The 16033-nt window shown below is 38.1% G+C and overlaps 2 protein-coding genes across 4 annotated transcripts in view; both read left to right on the top strand.

Moving 5' to 3' along the window:
- The first annotated feature begins 445 nt into the window (after positions 1-445).
- pigp (phosphatidylinositol glycan anchor biosynthesis, class P) lies at positions 446-14290 on the top strand. 3 transcript variants are annotated; one of them, XM_063050342.1, is made up of 5 exons: positions 446-483; positions 2320-2410; positions 5847-5919; positions 6847-6965; positions 9036-14290. In XM_063050342.1, the coding sequence occupies exons 2-5, from the start codon at positions 2329-2331 to the stop codon at positions 9242-9244; spliced, it is 483 nt and encodes a 160-aa protein (XP_062906412.1). In that variant the 5' UTR covers positions 446-483; positions 2320-2328; the 3' UTR covers positions 9245-14290. The 3 variants fall into 3 exon arrangements, with proteins under 3 accessions (XP_062906412.1, XP_062906414.1, XP_062906413.1); XM_063050344.1 differs by having other exon boundaries at positions 451-544; XM_063050343.1 differs by having other exon boundaries at positions 451-544; positions 5823-5919.
- The window catches only part of hlcs (holocarboxylase synthetase (biotin-(proprionyl-CoA-carboxylase (ATP-hydrolysing)) ligase)), a 254168-nt gene continuing 238648 nt past the window's right edge, over positions 514-16033 (top strand). The window contains exons 1-2 of the mRNA XM_063050341.1: positions 514-544; positions 2320-2410. Coding sequence (XP_062906411.1) covers positions 2372-2410 — 39 coding nt within the window. The 5' untranslated portion in view covers positions 514-544; positions 2320-2371. The remainder of the gene's footprint in view (positions 545-2319; positions 2411-16033) is intronic.

Raw genomic sequence — 16033 nt, 5'->3', positions numbered from 1 at the left:
AAATTAAATGTGCTAAAACAGAAATAAAAAAGTGAGGTGGTGTTCATGGGTTCAATGTCCATTTAGGAATCGGATGGCAGAGGGGAAGAAGCTGTTCCTGAATCGCTGAGTGTGCGCCTTCTGTACATCCTTCCTGATGGTAACCATGAGAAAAGCGCATGCCAATCGTTGAACCAAGGAAGAGATCACACAGAAATATACACCACTCATATGTACTGCGTAATAGCTAAATAGCTATAATACACATATAAAGTGCGGTCCCTGCATGCATGCTGTTAAACCAGCATGCACAACTCAACGTTTGGCTGCAGATCCCACAGTCCCCACGGCCCCCGGGGTCGGACGCATGCGCACTGTGGCAGGATGCCGTCACCGGGGCGCAGGCAGTCCGGCGCATGCGTGCTGTGCCAGAATGCCGTCATCCGGTCGGAGGCAGCTTGACGCATGCGTGCTGTGCCAGGATGCCGTCACCGCCATGTCGATGTAGGTGAGGGGCTGGGTATTGTGTTGCGGCAGATATGTGCATCGTTTAGCATTAAAAGTGGTAGGTCTGCACCGTACTTGTCCGGTGTGTTTGTTGGTAGGATAAAAGTTGTCTGAGTTTAGCCCGGGGATGGGAGGCTGGAGCTGACATTCAGATTCATTTGTATATAACAAACACGAGAAAAACTGCAGCTGGAAATCAAAGTAACACACTTAAAATGCTGGAGGAATTCTGCAGGCCAGGCAGCATCCGTGGAAAAGAGTAAACAGTCGACGTTTCCGGCCGAGATCCTTCACCAGAGTCCTGAGGAAGGGTCTGGACCCGAAATGTCGACTGTTGATCTTCTCCATGAATGCTGCCTGGCCTGCTGAGTTCCTCCAGCGTTGTGTGTGTAAAAAAAAATTGCAGTTGCTGGAATTGGTTTGTAATCTGTCTACATAAAGTCATTTAAAACACGTTTTTTTGACGGTTTGAATTTTCGCAATAAAATGAATAAATTGGAGGAAAAGGCTAAAAGAGTAATAGAAAATGTTGGAAGTTCTCAACGGCTCAGGCAGCACCAGTGGAGATAGAAACTGTCAGTGTTATACGAATGTGACCCTCAAAGGTGCTGCCTGACCTGTGAAGTTCTTGGAATATTTTTGGACAATTTATGGGTAGACGTGAAACCTGATTGGATATTGGAAATGTATTGATACCTAGCTGTTGGCCCAGTAACAACTATGGCTCAGCCAATGTGTCGGGAAAAATGATGTCATGTGTAATTTCATATTATTAATAGAGCATCAGTCTTTGTTGGGTTTGTCACAGTGAGCGCTCTGAAATTCATTTATTTGAAATTGTCAATCGCTTGTGGCATTGATACCAAGCTTCCTCTCCATCCCCTATGCCATCTCTTTAGTGCTGATGTTTATGGTGTTACTTCAGCCAATGTTTTCATCAACCCATCTGTGGGGGGGGGGGGATATGCATCATTTTAATGAATAAATTCTCTCCTGTGTTTCAACATTTAATCAGAAGTAAATGAAGTGGATTCCATAATATCTCTTCATTCCTATGACTAGGTTTGAATTAAATATGCAAGTTGTTAAAATAACTATAATTGAAATATCTCATTAAGGCTGGCTAATTTGAACAATTCATTAGTATTGAAGGAGAGGAACCTGTTTAAGGTTTAGGTGTGATTTGTTGCTGGGTTTTAGAAATGTTCAAGAGTTATGAATACAGTTCTGGAAATTAAGATGGAGCCTTTAACAGGATAAAGAGGAAGGATTTACTGTTTATTAACAATGGGGCATGGAGTTAAACTAGTTGCTAGAAGAAGTTGAAGAAAAAACATTTCACCGAGAATGTGGAACTTTGCTTAAAAATACAGCAGAGGTAGAATCCTGGTTTCATTTAAAAATTACCGAAACACGCAGATGTGACTTGCAGAATTATGGGCTCACAAATGGGGAAATAGTATTAACATAGTATTAACATGGAGCTTAGAAAAATAGAGTATGGGTAACCAGAATGGGTAAAATAGAATATGGGTAACCTTAGGTAATTTCTAAGTAAGTATATTTTCACCACAACATCATGGGCTGAGGGGCCTATATTGTGCTGTAGGTTTTCTATGTTTTTATAAACATCTCCTCTTGGCCGGGATATACAAAGTGTGCTGATCTTTCCCTTTGCAATTGATTCCATTGATATTTTATTTGACTAAATTGTGCAATTAGTCAATATATCATGGGCTGTAATTTGCCCTTCTGAAGTTCAGCCAAGTGCTAGTCCAGGATCTCCAAAGGACATTTGAGTACCATTGGTAAATGTTAATCTGTCTGTTTTAGAAATGTACAATGGTGGTAACTTCTCCTTCACCATTACCTGAAAGAGCCATTTATGGATTTGTGCTGTTTCTTGCCTCAAAGTTCGCATTCAGTAAGTACTTTTGTAGGATTTATTAAAAATAAATGAATTTATTTGGAGTATTTCACCAATTATAAGAACAGTTATTGTGTTTCAACTTGGTTATTTTTTACGGCTTCTTCCTACCTCAGTGCCTGTCTTGTTTTCAAAGGTTTCAAAGGTACATTTAATGTCAGAGAAATGTATACAATATACATCCTGAAATGCTTTTTCTTGGCAACCATCCACAAAAACAGAGTGCCCCAAACAATGAATGACAGTTAAATGTTAGAACCCCAAAGCACCCACCAGCAAAAAAAAAGTATCGGCGCCCCCTCCCCACCAAGCACTCAAGCATGCAGCAAAGCATCAATAAGGACACAGACTTGCAGTACCCTGAAGACTACTGGTTCACCCGGTATTTGACATTCCACAGGCTCTCTCTCCCTAACAAGGGGAAAAAGAGGTGTCTCCATTTCACAGCAAGATGGGAGACATAAACAGCTCACTGATTTAGGATGTTAAAAGTCTGTTGTGTTGCTTTTTTCGAGCTGTGCCCGAAGAACTCGGGTCTCTGGGCACACAGCCAGAGATCTTCCGTCTCCAATGACACACAACTTTCCTGCAGAGGCGCCGACCTCGAGTCCACTCGCCTTCAGAGCCACGAAATCCCAAAACTCCAAAAGTGAGCTAATCTTCTAGGCCGTGTCCTTGGCATATTGAATAATGGCCAGACATGAGACTCCGAGAGCCAGTCCCATTCCCACAAAGATCTGAAGTCAGCATGTAACTCTAGGTTAGGGTCTTCAAAAGAACCCTGAAAGGGAAAAATAGAGATGTTAAAGATAGAATAGAGCTGTTTCCGAAGATGCAAGCAAAGGAGTTGATGTTAGGTGCCATTGTCTCTCCTAAGCTCCTCCTCCTTGTGGATCAATATTGTAGAAATTTATCTTGAACAGACAAATCCTGAGAAGAGAATTTTTAATTGATCAGGATATTTGACAATGGATATTTAATCCTGCCTGAGCAGAAGTATTAGTTGAATAAAATGTGGAGTAGCAGGTTGAGTTGACTTTTGTTGCTCACAGCTTTGATGTTTACAGCCTTCAACCATGGTGCCCAAAGCATTGAAGGTGAATAGTGGATTAGAATTTAGTATGGACCTGAATTTTCATATAGGTCCAGTTGGGTACATTTGACAATTACTCTTCCTCATTTGAAGGAAACCCATCAAATCAGTAGTTATCTGACACATTTTTATAAAGTGATTGAGTTCATAGATTACTGGTGATTCACTCTACCTTGTACAGTTTTATAAAGGAATATCCAATTCCAGTTCCAGTGATATCGGGTCAGGAGTAAGCTGACTAGCCTTTCACTGAGATTATTGCCAATGTGTGACTTAACTACTTCCACCCTTTTGTCCCAGTTTAGTTCATACCTTTGGTTAATAAAAATCAACATCATTTTCTGTTAGTGGATAAATATCCCAAGCTTCTACCACCCTCTGAAAATGAACGAATTTCTAATTTCTGCAAATTCAGAAATTATTTTTAGAATGTGATGTTTTGTCCTTTCAGCCCAAATTGGTTCCATCTGTCTACTCTTTCTGTTCTCATTACTTCACAATCTTCTAGGTTACAGCCTTCCAGTCAGTATACTACTGCATAATCGCTAGTTTATGTAATTATTACTGTTGGTTCCTAATCAGCATCTGTTGAAAGCAAAATGATGAATGTTTTCATTTGTTAAATATTTTCTTCTCTCTGCATTAAACCACCTTACTGGGTGTTCCTGGCACTTGCTGTTTAACTTTGTTTGTTGACATCCTTGGAGTTTTATGTAGGATTAAATCTCTAGCATCTACATATATCCTTCCTAAGGTATAGTGCCCACAACGGGTTGCCATACTTGAGATATGCTCTAACAGGAACTATTTTTTAATCAGCTTGCACTCCATTCCATAGGCCATCATTTCACTTTTCATTACTTTCTACATTTCTGTATTCTATTGTATATGGACACCCAGTTTTTTAAAGTTCCTTACTTTCTAATGTCTCACCATTTAGAAAGTGATTGCCTCCTCTTGGGTACAAGCCCAGTACTCTCATTTCTAATGTTTCATCCACTCATCAAGTAAGAAGAGTGTGATGCTACTGGTGAGATTTCAGAGGAGATCTTTGAGAATGGTTATGAGGAATAATTGCATTGGCTTTTTTTTGAAGCATAGAAGAAGCTGAAGATTGAGAAAAATTTGAAATACATAAAATGTATGAGTGATTTAAGTAAATAGTAAGTTGTACTCATACTTTATTGATCCCGGGGGAAATTGGTTTTCGTTACAGTTGCACCATAAATAATTAAATAGTAATATGTAAATTATGCCAGGAACTAAGTCCAGGACCGGCCTATTGGCTCAGGGTGTCTGACCCTCCAAGGGAGGAGTTGTAAAGTTTGATAGCCACAGGCAGGAATGACTTCCTATGACGCTCTGTGCTGCATCTCGGAGGAATGAGTTTCTGGCTGAATGTACTCCTGTGCCCACCCAGTACATTATGTAGTGGATGGGAGACATTGTCCAAGATGGCATGCAACTTGGACAGCATCCTCTTTTCAGACACCACCGTCAGAGAGTCCAGTTCCATTCGCACAACATCACTGGCCTTACAAATGAGTTTGTTGATTCTGTTGGTTCTGTTGGGGGAAGTATTTCCAATTATAGAGTGATCATCTACTAGAAAACATAGATCTAATAGGCAGAAGGGTTTGAGGTATATTCAGGAAAGATGTTCTCACACAGATTAGTATGATTTTTGAACATGTTGTTTGAAAGGGTAGTTGAGGTAGAAAAGATCATCATATTTATTAAGGGTCCCAATGAACAACTGGTGTCATGACTTGTGGTCTAAGATGGAAAATGGAATTTATTTAAATAGCTGTTTTCAGCTGGCATATTGACAAAGTGGCCAATATGCTATGATTCGATTAATGTTAATTGAAATTGAATCATGATTATTTTTGCTGCATTTAGAGTTATTGTTGGATTTGGGCTGCACTTATATTGTAAGAATTAAAAGTGTTTGCATTAATGCTTCAGCATGGCATTAATGAACACAGAAAGAATGGAAAGAAAATCATAGATAATATTTCAGCCTGTATATACTCCCCCTCCCTCGCAAAATGAAAGTAATCATATGTGAAACATCCGCATCTTGGATCAAAACTGCAGTTGCTTGTGATCACATTATGGTGCTAAACTAAATCTGGATCACGTAATTTTCTTATTAACTTTGCTAATTTCTTGATGGTGTTGGAGCATATGTAATTAACGAGTAATTCTTGGATATTCAAATCATTTAACAGGGCAGAATTAAATTTGCTTATGATATTAGATGAGGGTGGTTGCTGAAACAGACTTCTGATGTGATTCATTTTTTTTAAACAGTGTTTTATTATACTCACTTAACAGTTCTGTATTTAGTATGGGCGTACGTTCCAGAATCGTGGTTGCACTCTGTGGGTCTCACCTATTGGCCACAGAAGTAAGTGTCATTGAATTTATATTAGTAATCCGCGCTCAATAGAATCTGCATGCATACAGTTTATGGTATAATTCTGATTGAGTATTGAAACCGGAATGGTGTCAGTTTTGATAAGAGTTTGCTTGCTTCAAAAATTTTTTTTAAGTGCCTAATTTACTGATTTGTTAGATGAGGTGAGAATAACCCTCGTTAATTTACTATATCATTGTGCTGCAAACTTAGCAGAAAATTTGCAAATTTTGAAGGGTGTCATTACTTAATCCCTTTTCATATACTGTCATTTGTGGGAACTTGTCCACAAATGATTATCACCAACAGATGTGAAATTTGTTGTTATGCGGCAGCAATACTTTACAATGCATAATAATGAAAACTGTAAATTACAGTAAGAAGTACATGTTTAAAAAGTTGAATAAAATTAGTGCAAAAAGAGAAAAAGTAGTGAGGCAGTGTTCATGTGTTCGTTGTCCATTCAGAAATCTGAATGCAGAGGGGACGAAGCTATCCCTGAATCAAGTGTGTGTGGGTGTGTTGAGTGTATGCCTTCAGGTACACTAAACACACATATTTATGTACAGTTGACAAGCATCCATCTGAAGTGGCTGTGATATCTTGAGGTGAAGAGTAACTTTGGATAAATGTAGATTATTTCTTCTAGAATAGTTACTTTTTCACTAATCTAAGTAGAGGAGCGATGTTTGCTATGTAATGTTTCTGCTTTACCTTACGTTATTGAAGAACTTTACCCCTGTATGTAGAAATGTGAATAAGCCGGTGATGTGTAAGGAGTTAAATAAAATTTTATATTCATATGCAAAATCCCAGTATCAAAATTTTATTTAAAAAAACAGGTTCTGCAGTTTTTTTTGCATTGTAACACAATGTGAATTTAGTTTCAATTTAACACGATACTAATATTTTCCTTAGGTACTGGGCAGTGGCTTTGCCTATCTATCTTCTTGTTGTCATAGTCATTGCTTATATTTTACTCTGTGGAGTTAACATGATGAGCACACCTCCACTTGACTCTGTAGATATCATCACAGGTGAGTTTGAATGTGAAACCCAGCAAAGTGGTAGAGTGGTAATTGTGGAATTTTGTGATCACTAAACAACTTAGTTGCTTTCTTACATTTGGAGTAATTTAATGTATTTTAAATTAAACAATAGAGATTTACTGCAACAAAATAGTATGGAATGTCTATTTGATTTTCTGGCAAAATAGTCTGTGTTGTTTTAGGAATGAAAAGTAGTCTTCTGGTTTAAAATCATAGCCTTTGGTTCCAGTTATGATGATTTTATGCAAAGTTGAGGTGTGTAAAGTAAAGCTCAAAGTGCAGTTTTGTTCATTGAGAACTTCCTTGCATATTTTTGTAAGCCCTAATTTCATACTGTGAATATAAGAATATTGAAGGAGATCTTTTTTATTAATTTTTTTATTAATTTCTACATTGGAACAAAAAAACCCACCAACAAAAAGGAGATTTATACAGTGCAAAACCAATGTGTCTGATGTACAATTGATAACAGTAAAGAAAAAGCACCCAAAATAAAATCATATAAACTTAGTTTCCACCCCACCCTCCACTACGCATTCCAAGCGAACCATTACGATATAAAGAAAGTTAATCAGAGCTTTTGTCGCCACAGAGCTATGAATATTTTAAAAAAGTGTATTGCCTACTACCTAAAATATAATATATTTCACAGTCTAATAGCTACTATTCGTGATAAGTTAGTGACCTTGAGGCGTGCCCCCTTTGATAAAAGTAGAACTGCCTGGGAGCATGATTTAAATATTTCTCTGTCCGACAAGGTTTGGGATTCAATTCTTAAGTCAGTTAACTTAACCTCTTTATGTGTTCACCACTGTCTTTTGCAGTTCAAGGTTGTACATAGGGCCCATATGTCCAAAGCCAAATTATCGCGGTTCTATTCTGATATTAGTCCCTTTTGTGACAAGTGTATGGTGGGTGAGGCTTCTCTTATCCACGTGTGTTGGGCTTGTCCCAGTTTGGAGAAATTTTGGAGAGATGTCTTTTTAACTTTATTCCATATCCTTAATTGCCATTTAGAACCTAACCCTTTGATTGCTCTTTTTGGCATTTTGGGTGAAGTTGACACGCGTTTGAGTCTGACTAAACGGCGAACATTGTCTTTTGGCTAGACGTTTAGTTCTTCTTAGGTGGAGAGATGTTGCCCCACCCTCTCATGCTCAGTGGCTTAGAGACATTATGTCCTGTTTAGACTTTGAAAAGACTCATTATTCACTTCTTAATTTGGACATAAAGTTCCATAAGGTGTGGGGACCTTTTCTTGATTATTTTCATAACTCCTCTTAAGATTAAAGGTTTATCTTCCTCTTTCTTTCAGTGTATTAGTCCCTTACATCCAACTTTCTTTTCTGGTTAATTTTTATGGGGTTTTTTTATGATGTGAAATATATTATAGTTTAGGTAGTAGGAAATCTTTTAAAATTTATAAGTTAGTTTAATGTAGGAGAGATGACTTCATCGAATTTAAAATTCAAATTTAGTGATTAAGACAGGCTAATAATTTGGGTTACTAATCCATGAGATTGGGATATTGTTCTAGTGACAGTGATCAAATTTCACCACAGTAGTTGGAGAATTTAGATTCATTTAATTAACAAAATAAATATGGATTTTAAGAAAGGTAATATTCAATAATAGGAACCATGAAAGTACCAGATTCTTGGAAAGAGTAATCAGATTTACCAATGTCCTTTCTAGAAGGAAATCTTTGGCCCAGTTTCTGGATACTTATCTGTAGTTTTTTAAGCCTATAGCAGTAGAGTTGGCATAACTTTCTTGCAGTCAGCTGGACTGAATCGTCAGTTGTTCAGTGAGGCAATTCATCAAAATTTTGCACAAGCCTATTCAGTGATGCCCAAGAATAATACTGTATTATTAATTTCTCTAGGTTAGGAATGTTAAATATTGTGTGCTAGAACTTATTGATATTGCAGTGCATACATACCAATGAAGGATAATTTGTGCAGTGTTTAATATTTATTCTAACTGACAATTTTTATAGTAATGTGGCTTTTCATGAACACTAAACATCTGTTATAAGAAAGGCATTTCTCTTTTCAGATAGTTATGCAAAAAATCAACAGAGCAAACCGTACATTGAAGGAGCAATCCCTGGTTTACAAGATGTTTCTATCAGTGAAGTGAATCGAATTTTCTTTCTTTCTACACCCTGTGAGGCAGCTGGCGATAAGTCGGTTACATGGCGGTCACGTGCTGCAAGGAATATGGATGCTTCTGCTGAGAACACCAGTGAAACTTCAGACCCCTGAGATGAAGTGATAATGCTGTCATCAACAGGCATTTATTCTGTAACTCTGTGAATTAAAAAAAACACCACATTTTTAGAAAACAGTTACATTTTAACTTCCACTAAGGGATCCGTAGATACATGTACTATACTGTATGACAGTGTGCTTTAAAAACCATGTCATTCTCAGACTGTGGTTTGTACCAAATTCAAAACTAGACTGTGTTTATAAGACCATCACTTGGGTTGGAGAATGATTGACCTGAGCTTATCTGTTTAATAGCTATCAATGACTTGCCAGAAGTTGAACTTATCATCTTGTTTGAGATAATTAGGCATGTCAGGTTTGTGTTTGATATGGAATTTGCTAAAGTGCAGAAAGTGAGAGAAGTTTAATAAGTTGGAGGTGTTACTGTGCCAAATGTGTGTGAGTTCTTGTAGAATTAGAGATAATCCATGAAAGTTACCTGCACTCCAAACTGTCTTTTTGTTCAACTTTGCAATCCTAATGATTCTGCTCATTGTAACACATGCAAAATGTTGGAAGAACTCAGCAGGTCAGGCAGCATCTTCAGAAATGAATGAACTGTCAACACTTCAGGCCAAGCCCCTTCTTTAGGACTGGAAAGGAAGGGGGGGGGGAATATGCCAGAATAAAAAGGTGGGGGAGGGGACGGAGGCTAGCTAAAAGGTGATAAACTAAAATCATAAGACATAGGAGCAGAATTAGGCCATTCAGCCCATTGAGTCTGCTCCACCATTCCATCATGGATGATCCCAGATCCCACTTAACCCCACACACCTGCCTTCTCGCTATATCCTTTGATGTCCTGACCGATCAGGAAACGATCAACTTTCCCTTTAAGTATACCCATGGACTCAACCTCCACCGCAGTCCGTAGCAGAGTGTTTCACAGATTTACTACTCTCTGACTAAAAAAAAATTCCTCCTTACCTCTGTTCTAGATGGTTGCCCCTCAAATTTGAGTCTGTGCCTACTAGTTCTTGATAGCCCCACCAAAGGAAGTATCCTCTCCACATCCACCTTGTCCTTTCAACATTTGGTAGGTTTCAATGAGATTCCTCCGCATTCTTCTAAATTCCAGTGAGTACAGGCCTAAAGCTGCCAAACGCTCCTCATATGTTAACCCCTGCATTCCTGGAATCATCCTCGTGATCCTCCTATGGACTCTCTCCAATGGCAACACACCCTTTCTGAGATTTGGAGCCAAAACTGTTGACAATGTTCTTAAGTGTGGCCTGACTACTGTCTTATAAAATCTCAGCATTTTCTCCTTACTTTTATATTCTATGCCCCTTGAAATAAATGCCAACATTGCAGTTGCCTTCTTTATCACAGACTGAACCTGTAAACTAACCTTCTGAGTGTCCGGCACAAGGACTCCTAAGTCCCTCTGCACCTCTGATGTTTGAACCTTCTCCCCATTTAGATAATAGTCTGCACTGTTATTCCTTTCACCAAAATGCATTATCATTCATTTCATTCCATCTGCCACTTTTATGCCCATCCTTCCAATTTGTATAAGTCCTGCTGCAATCGCATTGCTTTCTCAGTACTACCTACCTCTCCACCTATCTGTGTATCATCCGCAAACTCTGCCACAAAGCCATCAATTCCATTAGCGAAATCATTAACAAGCAATGTGAAAAGTAGCAGTCCCAGTACTGACCCCTGAGGAACACCACAAGTCACTGGCAGCCAACCAGAAAAGGCTCCCTTTATACCCACTCGCTTCCTCCTGCCACTCCACTATCCATACCAGTATCTTTCCTGTAACGCCATAGGATTTTATCTTGTTAAGCAGCCTCATGAGTGGCACCTTACCAAATGCTTTTGGAAAATCCAAGTAAATGACATAAACTGTCTCTCCTTTGTCCACCCTGCTTGTTACTTCCTCGAAGAACTTTAATAGATTTGTCAGGCAAGATTTTCCTTTACAGAAACCATCCTGACTTTGACTTATTTTATAATAAGTCTCCAAGTACCCTGAATCCTCATTCTTAATAATAGACTCTTAACACTTTCTAACCACTGAGGTTAGGCTAACTTTTACCTTTCTCCCTTCTTAGAGAATGGAGTGACATTTGCAATTTTATAGTCCTCCAGGACCATGCCAGAATCAAGTGATTCTTGAAAGATCATGACCAATGGATCTTATCTCTTCAGCAACTTCTCTCAGGACTCCGGGATGTAGTGATAGGTGAAACCAGGTGGGTGGGAAAGGTAAAGGGCTGGAGAGGAAGGAATCTGATAGGAGAAGAGAGTGGACCACAGGAGAAAGGGAAGGAGGAGGAGATCCAAGGGGGAGGTGATAAGCAGGTGAGAAGAGGTAAGAGGCCAGAGTGGTGAACAGAAGAGGGGGAGGCAGAGGGAATTTTTTTATCGGAAGGAGAAATCAATCTACATGCCATCAGGTTGGAGGCAACCCAGACTCATTAATGCATTGGGTTGAAGGTCTAATTGGAGATGAGAAAGAGGAATCCTGGCCTCCTTTGATTTGTCTATCCATCCAGATGGTGAAGGTGAGCAAAGACAGTTGGCCACTTCATCAATCAAGTACTGTACACCTGCCATGTTCAGTTTTATGTCTGTAACTACAGTGTGCCTGAGCTTAAGGTAATTTGAATTGAAAGTAATCCTGGACTGCTAATAAGCATACATTTGAGCTGTTGCCAGCAGGACAAGCAGCTACAGTTGCTCCTTTTATTGAACGTGGTACTTTGTTAAATATGGATGTGTTTCCATCCTTCAGACCACAGCATGGATGCACCATATCATGAGGTACCACAAGTTGTAGCTGCAAGACCATAGCAATAACTGTTATTCCGGCTTCTCCCTCCTCCCCAACCTTCTGTTCCAAATCTGCTGAAGGACCTTGGCCAGAAATGTTGTCTGTGCATTCTCCTCCATTGATGACCTGCTGAGTTCATCCAGCATTTTGTGTGTGTTGCTTAAGGTCTCCAGCATCTACAGAATCACTTGTGTTTACCATAGCAATAACTATTGACTACTTTGCATCCCAGCCTTTAGATGACATTAAGACCAGGGTGTTCAAGTGTTTAATCTTGTGTTTTCTCCAGGGACATTTTCTTGTACTTAATATCTCAAAATTCGCCTATATGTTATACAGATTTGGGGTAAAGTTGGCAGGAGAAAATAATGAAAAAACTAATCTTCCAATTAGTAGCATTCATATTCCTTCCTAGTTACGCAAATACTATACTACTGGACTGCTGCAAGCAATTATGGCCAGGTGAGGTCATTGTTCGAGACAATGGTAGTGTGTTAACAACTTTGAAAAGGAAGTACAGCTGTTCTTCCAACAATGTTTGCTGTGAATACAGTTAAGCATTTTCACTTACACTATCTAATATCTGATTGGAAGGTATGCATAGCAGTGTACAGCATTGTCTTATTCTTTGAACTTCAAAATTCATACAGGAGGAATCAATAAAGAAGCAGATAAATGAAAATAGGACAAAATTGCTCTAGGGTCTGAACTGCTAGGGCTAAAATGCAGCTCCTGAGATGGTGAATTTTGAGTTTTGGTTCAGGAAGGAGGGGAGGAAATCAAATTTCGGTGCAGTTTGCAACTGGGATCCTGATAGGGAGGAGAAAAGAATCAGGTGCATTATGGTCATCATTTTTCTGCCCATAGGTCTTGAGTAAATAGCCAATCTCTGATCATTCAAAGTTTATTTTTGTATTGAAAACGCAAGAAGCTCAATAAAATGAATTATGAAATGTAAATAGGTACGAAGAGCAAATTCAATTTAATAAAAGTTTTTAATCAGATGATTTTAGTAATAAGTTTTTTTGAATTCATTCTTCATCTAGATCTGTTTTATGAACAAAAGAGCAAGTATCTGACATCTAAGTTTACAATTAACAATTTAAGTGAGAATTTTATTTTAACGACTGCAATGTAGTATGTTGGTACAGTGACTTATTTTGACAAATGATTATGCTTTTAATTAATAGCATTTTTCCTGTTTTAAGAAGAAATTTTTTGTTGGCCACTGGATTGTTGGTTCATATTATCAGTAAAATAATTTGTTTTTAAATAGCTTCTGGAAAATAGTTGTGTAAAGTGGCAGAAAGGCTATAACCCTGGATGTAAATATTGGAAGTTTACTTGATGTCCATTGTTGCAGAAGATTTTCTGATGATTACAAGCAGTAGATTTTACTTGGGTTTCAGAATCTTTAGTTACATTAGTTTTCAACCTAGGACACAATAGTTGGAATATCATTGACTGCCCTATTCATGAATTGATCTCCGATTTATTTAATATACCCTGTGACCATTGTATTAGATCCACTGTACACTTATATTCGTTAATGTAAACACCTAATCATATGTAGGGAACATGTAAGGCTCCCAGATCTACTTCTATACAAAAGAATCTTAACTCTGTTGGTTTTTACTTTTTTTTAACAGTTTGCTAGCTTTATAGTCAAAAGTTCATGGCTGAATATCAATTACCTTCAGGGTCCCCGTAAATCACATCTAGATCTTAAGCCTCTCAAATTCATGCAGAAGATGATCAGCGAGACATGTATTGGATCCTTAAACTTAGAGAATGAAGTTAACCTGGGCTAATAGGTTAAAGGAACATAAAAACAGATATTGTGCAAGTCCTTTCACAATATTTTAAGAAAACAATTTGGATTTCAATGGAAAAACATGGCTGTATGCATGGTGTAAAATGTGTATAAAATATATCATGACTACATATTCTTTGTCTTCAAGGCCATAGTTTAGAGTATGGCAGGTGACCTACTGTTACCTGAGGGGATGGGAGAGCAGTAGCAGAACCTTAAATCCCACTAGAAGATTTTATCATTCTTGCTGAAGGCAGTCTCTGTCATTTAGTTAAAATTGTTGAAATGTTATGATGATGGATAAAGCTAATGGCTAGGAAGAGACAAACTGGAGCCATCTGGTCTATGATGGTTATTTACTAGTTCAAATCACCTTCCCTTCTGACAATAAATGAGCACCAGCTACCTACGAGGGGTGATTGATAAGTTCGTGGCCTAAGGTAGAAGGGGTCAGTTTTAGAAAACCTAGCATACTTATTTTTCAACATAGTCCCCTCCTACATTTACACACTTAGTCCAGGGGTCGTGGAGCATACCGATCTTGGACCTCCAGAAAGTGTCCACAGCAGGGGTGATTGATATGTTTGTGGCCTAAGGTAGAAGGAGATGAGTTAATAACTTCAAACTTTCTGCTTAATCACTCAAAGAGTTGAACTGCATGTGCATGTAACGAGAGCTGTATAACTCATCTGCTTCTACCTTAGGCCACAAACTTATCAATCACCCCTGCCGTGGACACTTTCTGGAGGTCTAAGATCCATATGCTCCACGACCGCTGGACTAAGTGTGTAAATGTAGGAGGGGACTATGCTGAAAAATAAATGTGCTAGGTTTTCTAAAATTGACTCCTCCTACCTTAGGCCACAAACTTATCAATCACTCCTGGTAGTACTGGTCAAAAACTTTGTGAAACTATTAAAATAATACTATCCTTCCCTTCGAGTTGTTCGATATTTTCTGAGTAATGTTCCAAATACTCAACTAAGAATTTTTTATTGAATGTGTCATATTGAGTCCATTTTGTTTTCCATTAGTGATCACATAAGTTAACTCTGCATAGGGATTAATAGTTTTAGAGACACAAAAGCATCAGTCATTTTCGTGCCTGACATCAGACATAAGAATTAGAGGCAGGAATATGTTGAGCCTCCTCTTCCATTTATGATGATCTACATTAGTACAATTTTCCTGCAATATTCCCATATTTCTTGATTCCCTTAATATCCAGAATCTATCAATCTTTGTTTTGAATGTACTCGATGACTGAGGCTCCTCAGGTCACATTTGTTACCTTTAGCCAAATGTTTTTTTCTCATTTCATTCCTGTTCCTTATTTTGAGACTGTCACCACTAGTTTTAGAACTCATAGATAAGATAACTATCTGGCCTGCATCCAACCTATATATTAGATTTTTTTAAAGTGTCTGAGATCTCTCATTTGTCTAAGTTCTAAACTCATGGGGTGATGAACCTTTATCACTTGTCCCCAAGATGGCATGCACAAAATTTTTGTTGGTACACAGTATGCAGTGTTGCCTTGTAATTAATTAAACTCCACCCACAATAAAGGTGATTACCTTTATTGCCAAATGAAGCAACAGATTTTTTTTTACAACCTGAGTAGAGTGAGATGCTTTCACAAGAAACCGTGTCATGCAGCTCCAGCTTGGTGCCAGATTAACGGTTGCGAGAACACTGGATGATAATCTACAAACCTGGTGTGCACATCAGTATTTGGATAGTAAATGGTTAATATAACAATCCTGTTTAGAAACTGTTATTTTTCGATTGTTTTTTTAAAGGATTAATTTTTTTACACTAGTTTTCTGAAATGCTTCATTTATTTCAATCTGTCTCTGTTGTAATTTTATTAATAGTAAAACAATTAAATACATAAAAATAAGTTTAATAAAAAAACTCATAATTATTGTTACTAATTCATTAATCAATAATAATCTGCTCAAACTGAACATAACAAGTGAGAGAATTTTTGGGCACACTTTCAAAAATGTATGCCACCCCTATTCTCAAGTCTTCTCAAAATCCCAGTCTACTGAGACTCCTTGTAAAGATCACCATGTCGGCAACTTCTCTGGTGAATCTTTGTAACACTCTTTCTTAGGCAGGGACATCTATTTTTAAGGAGACCAAAACTACACCAGACCTGAGGTGCAGTGTTACCAAG

Source organism: Mobula hypostoma, chromosome 6 (genome assembly GCF_963921235.1).
Source record: "Mobula hypostoma chromosome 6, sMobHyp1.1, whole genome shotgun sequence".
Classification (NCBI taxonomy): Eukaryota; Metazoa; Chordata; class Chondrichthyes; order Myliobatiformes; family Myliobatidae; genus Mobula; species Mobula hypostoma.
Note: the sequence above shows the minus strand (reverse complement) of the source record. Positions and strands in the feature narration are given on the sequence as shown.

What these genes read in the sequence shown, in the direction of transcription:
- pigp (XM_063050343.1), top strand. Translation starts at nt 2,329, where the DNA reads ATGGTGGTAACTTCTCCTTCACCATTACCTGAAAGAGCCATTTATGGA. An exon ending in TGCCTCAAAGTTCGCATTCA is followed by an intron (nt 2,411 to 5,822) that starts GTAAGTACTTTT and finishes TTTTTTAAACAG; the next exon opens with TGTTTTATTATACTCACTTA. An exon ending in CTCACCTATTGGCCACAGAA is followed by an intron (nt 5,920 to 6,846) that starts GTAAGTGTCATT and finishes TATTTTCCTTAG; the next exon opens with GTACTGGGCAGTGGCTTTGC.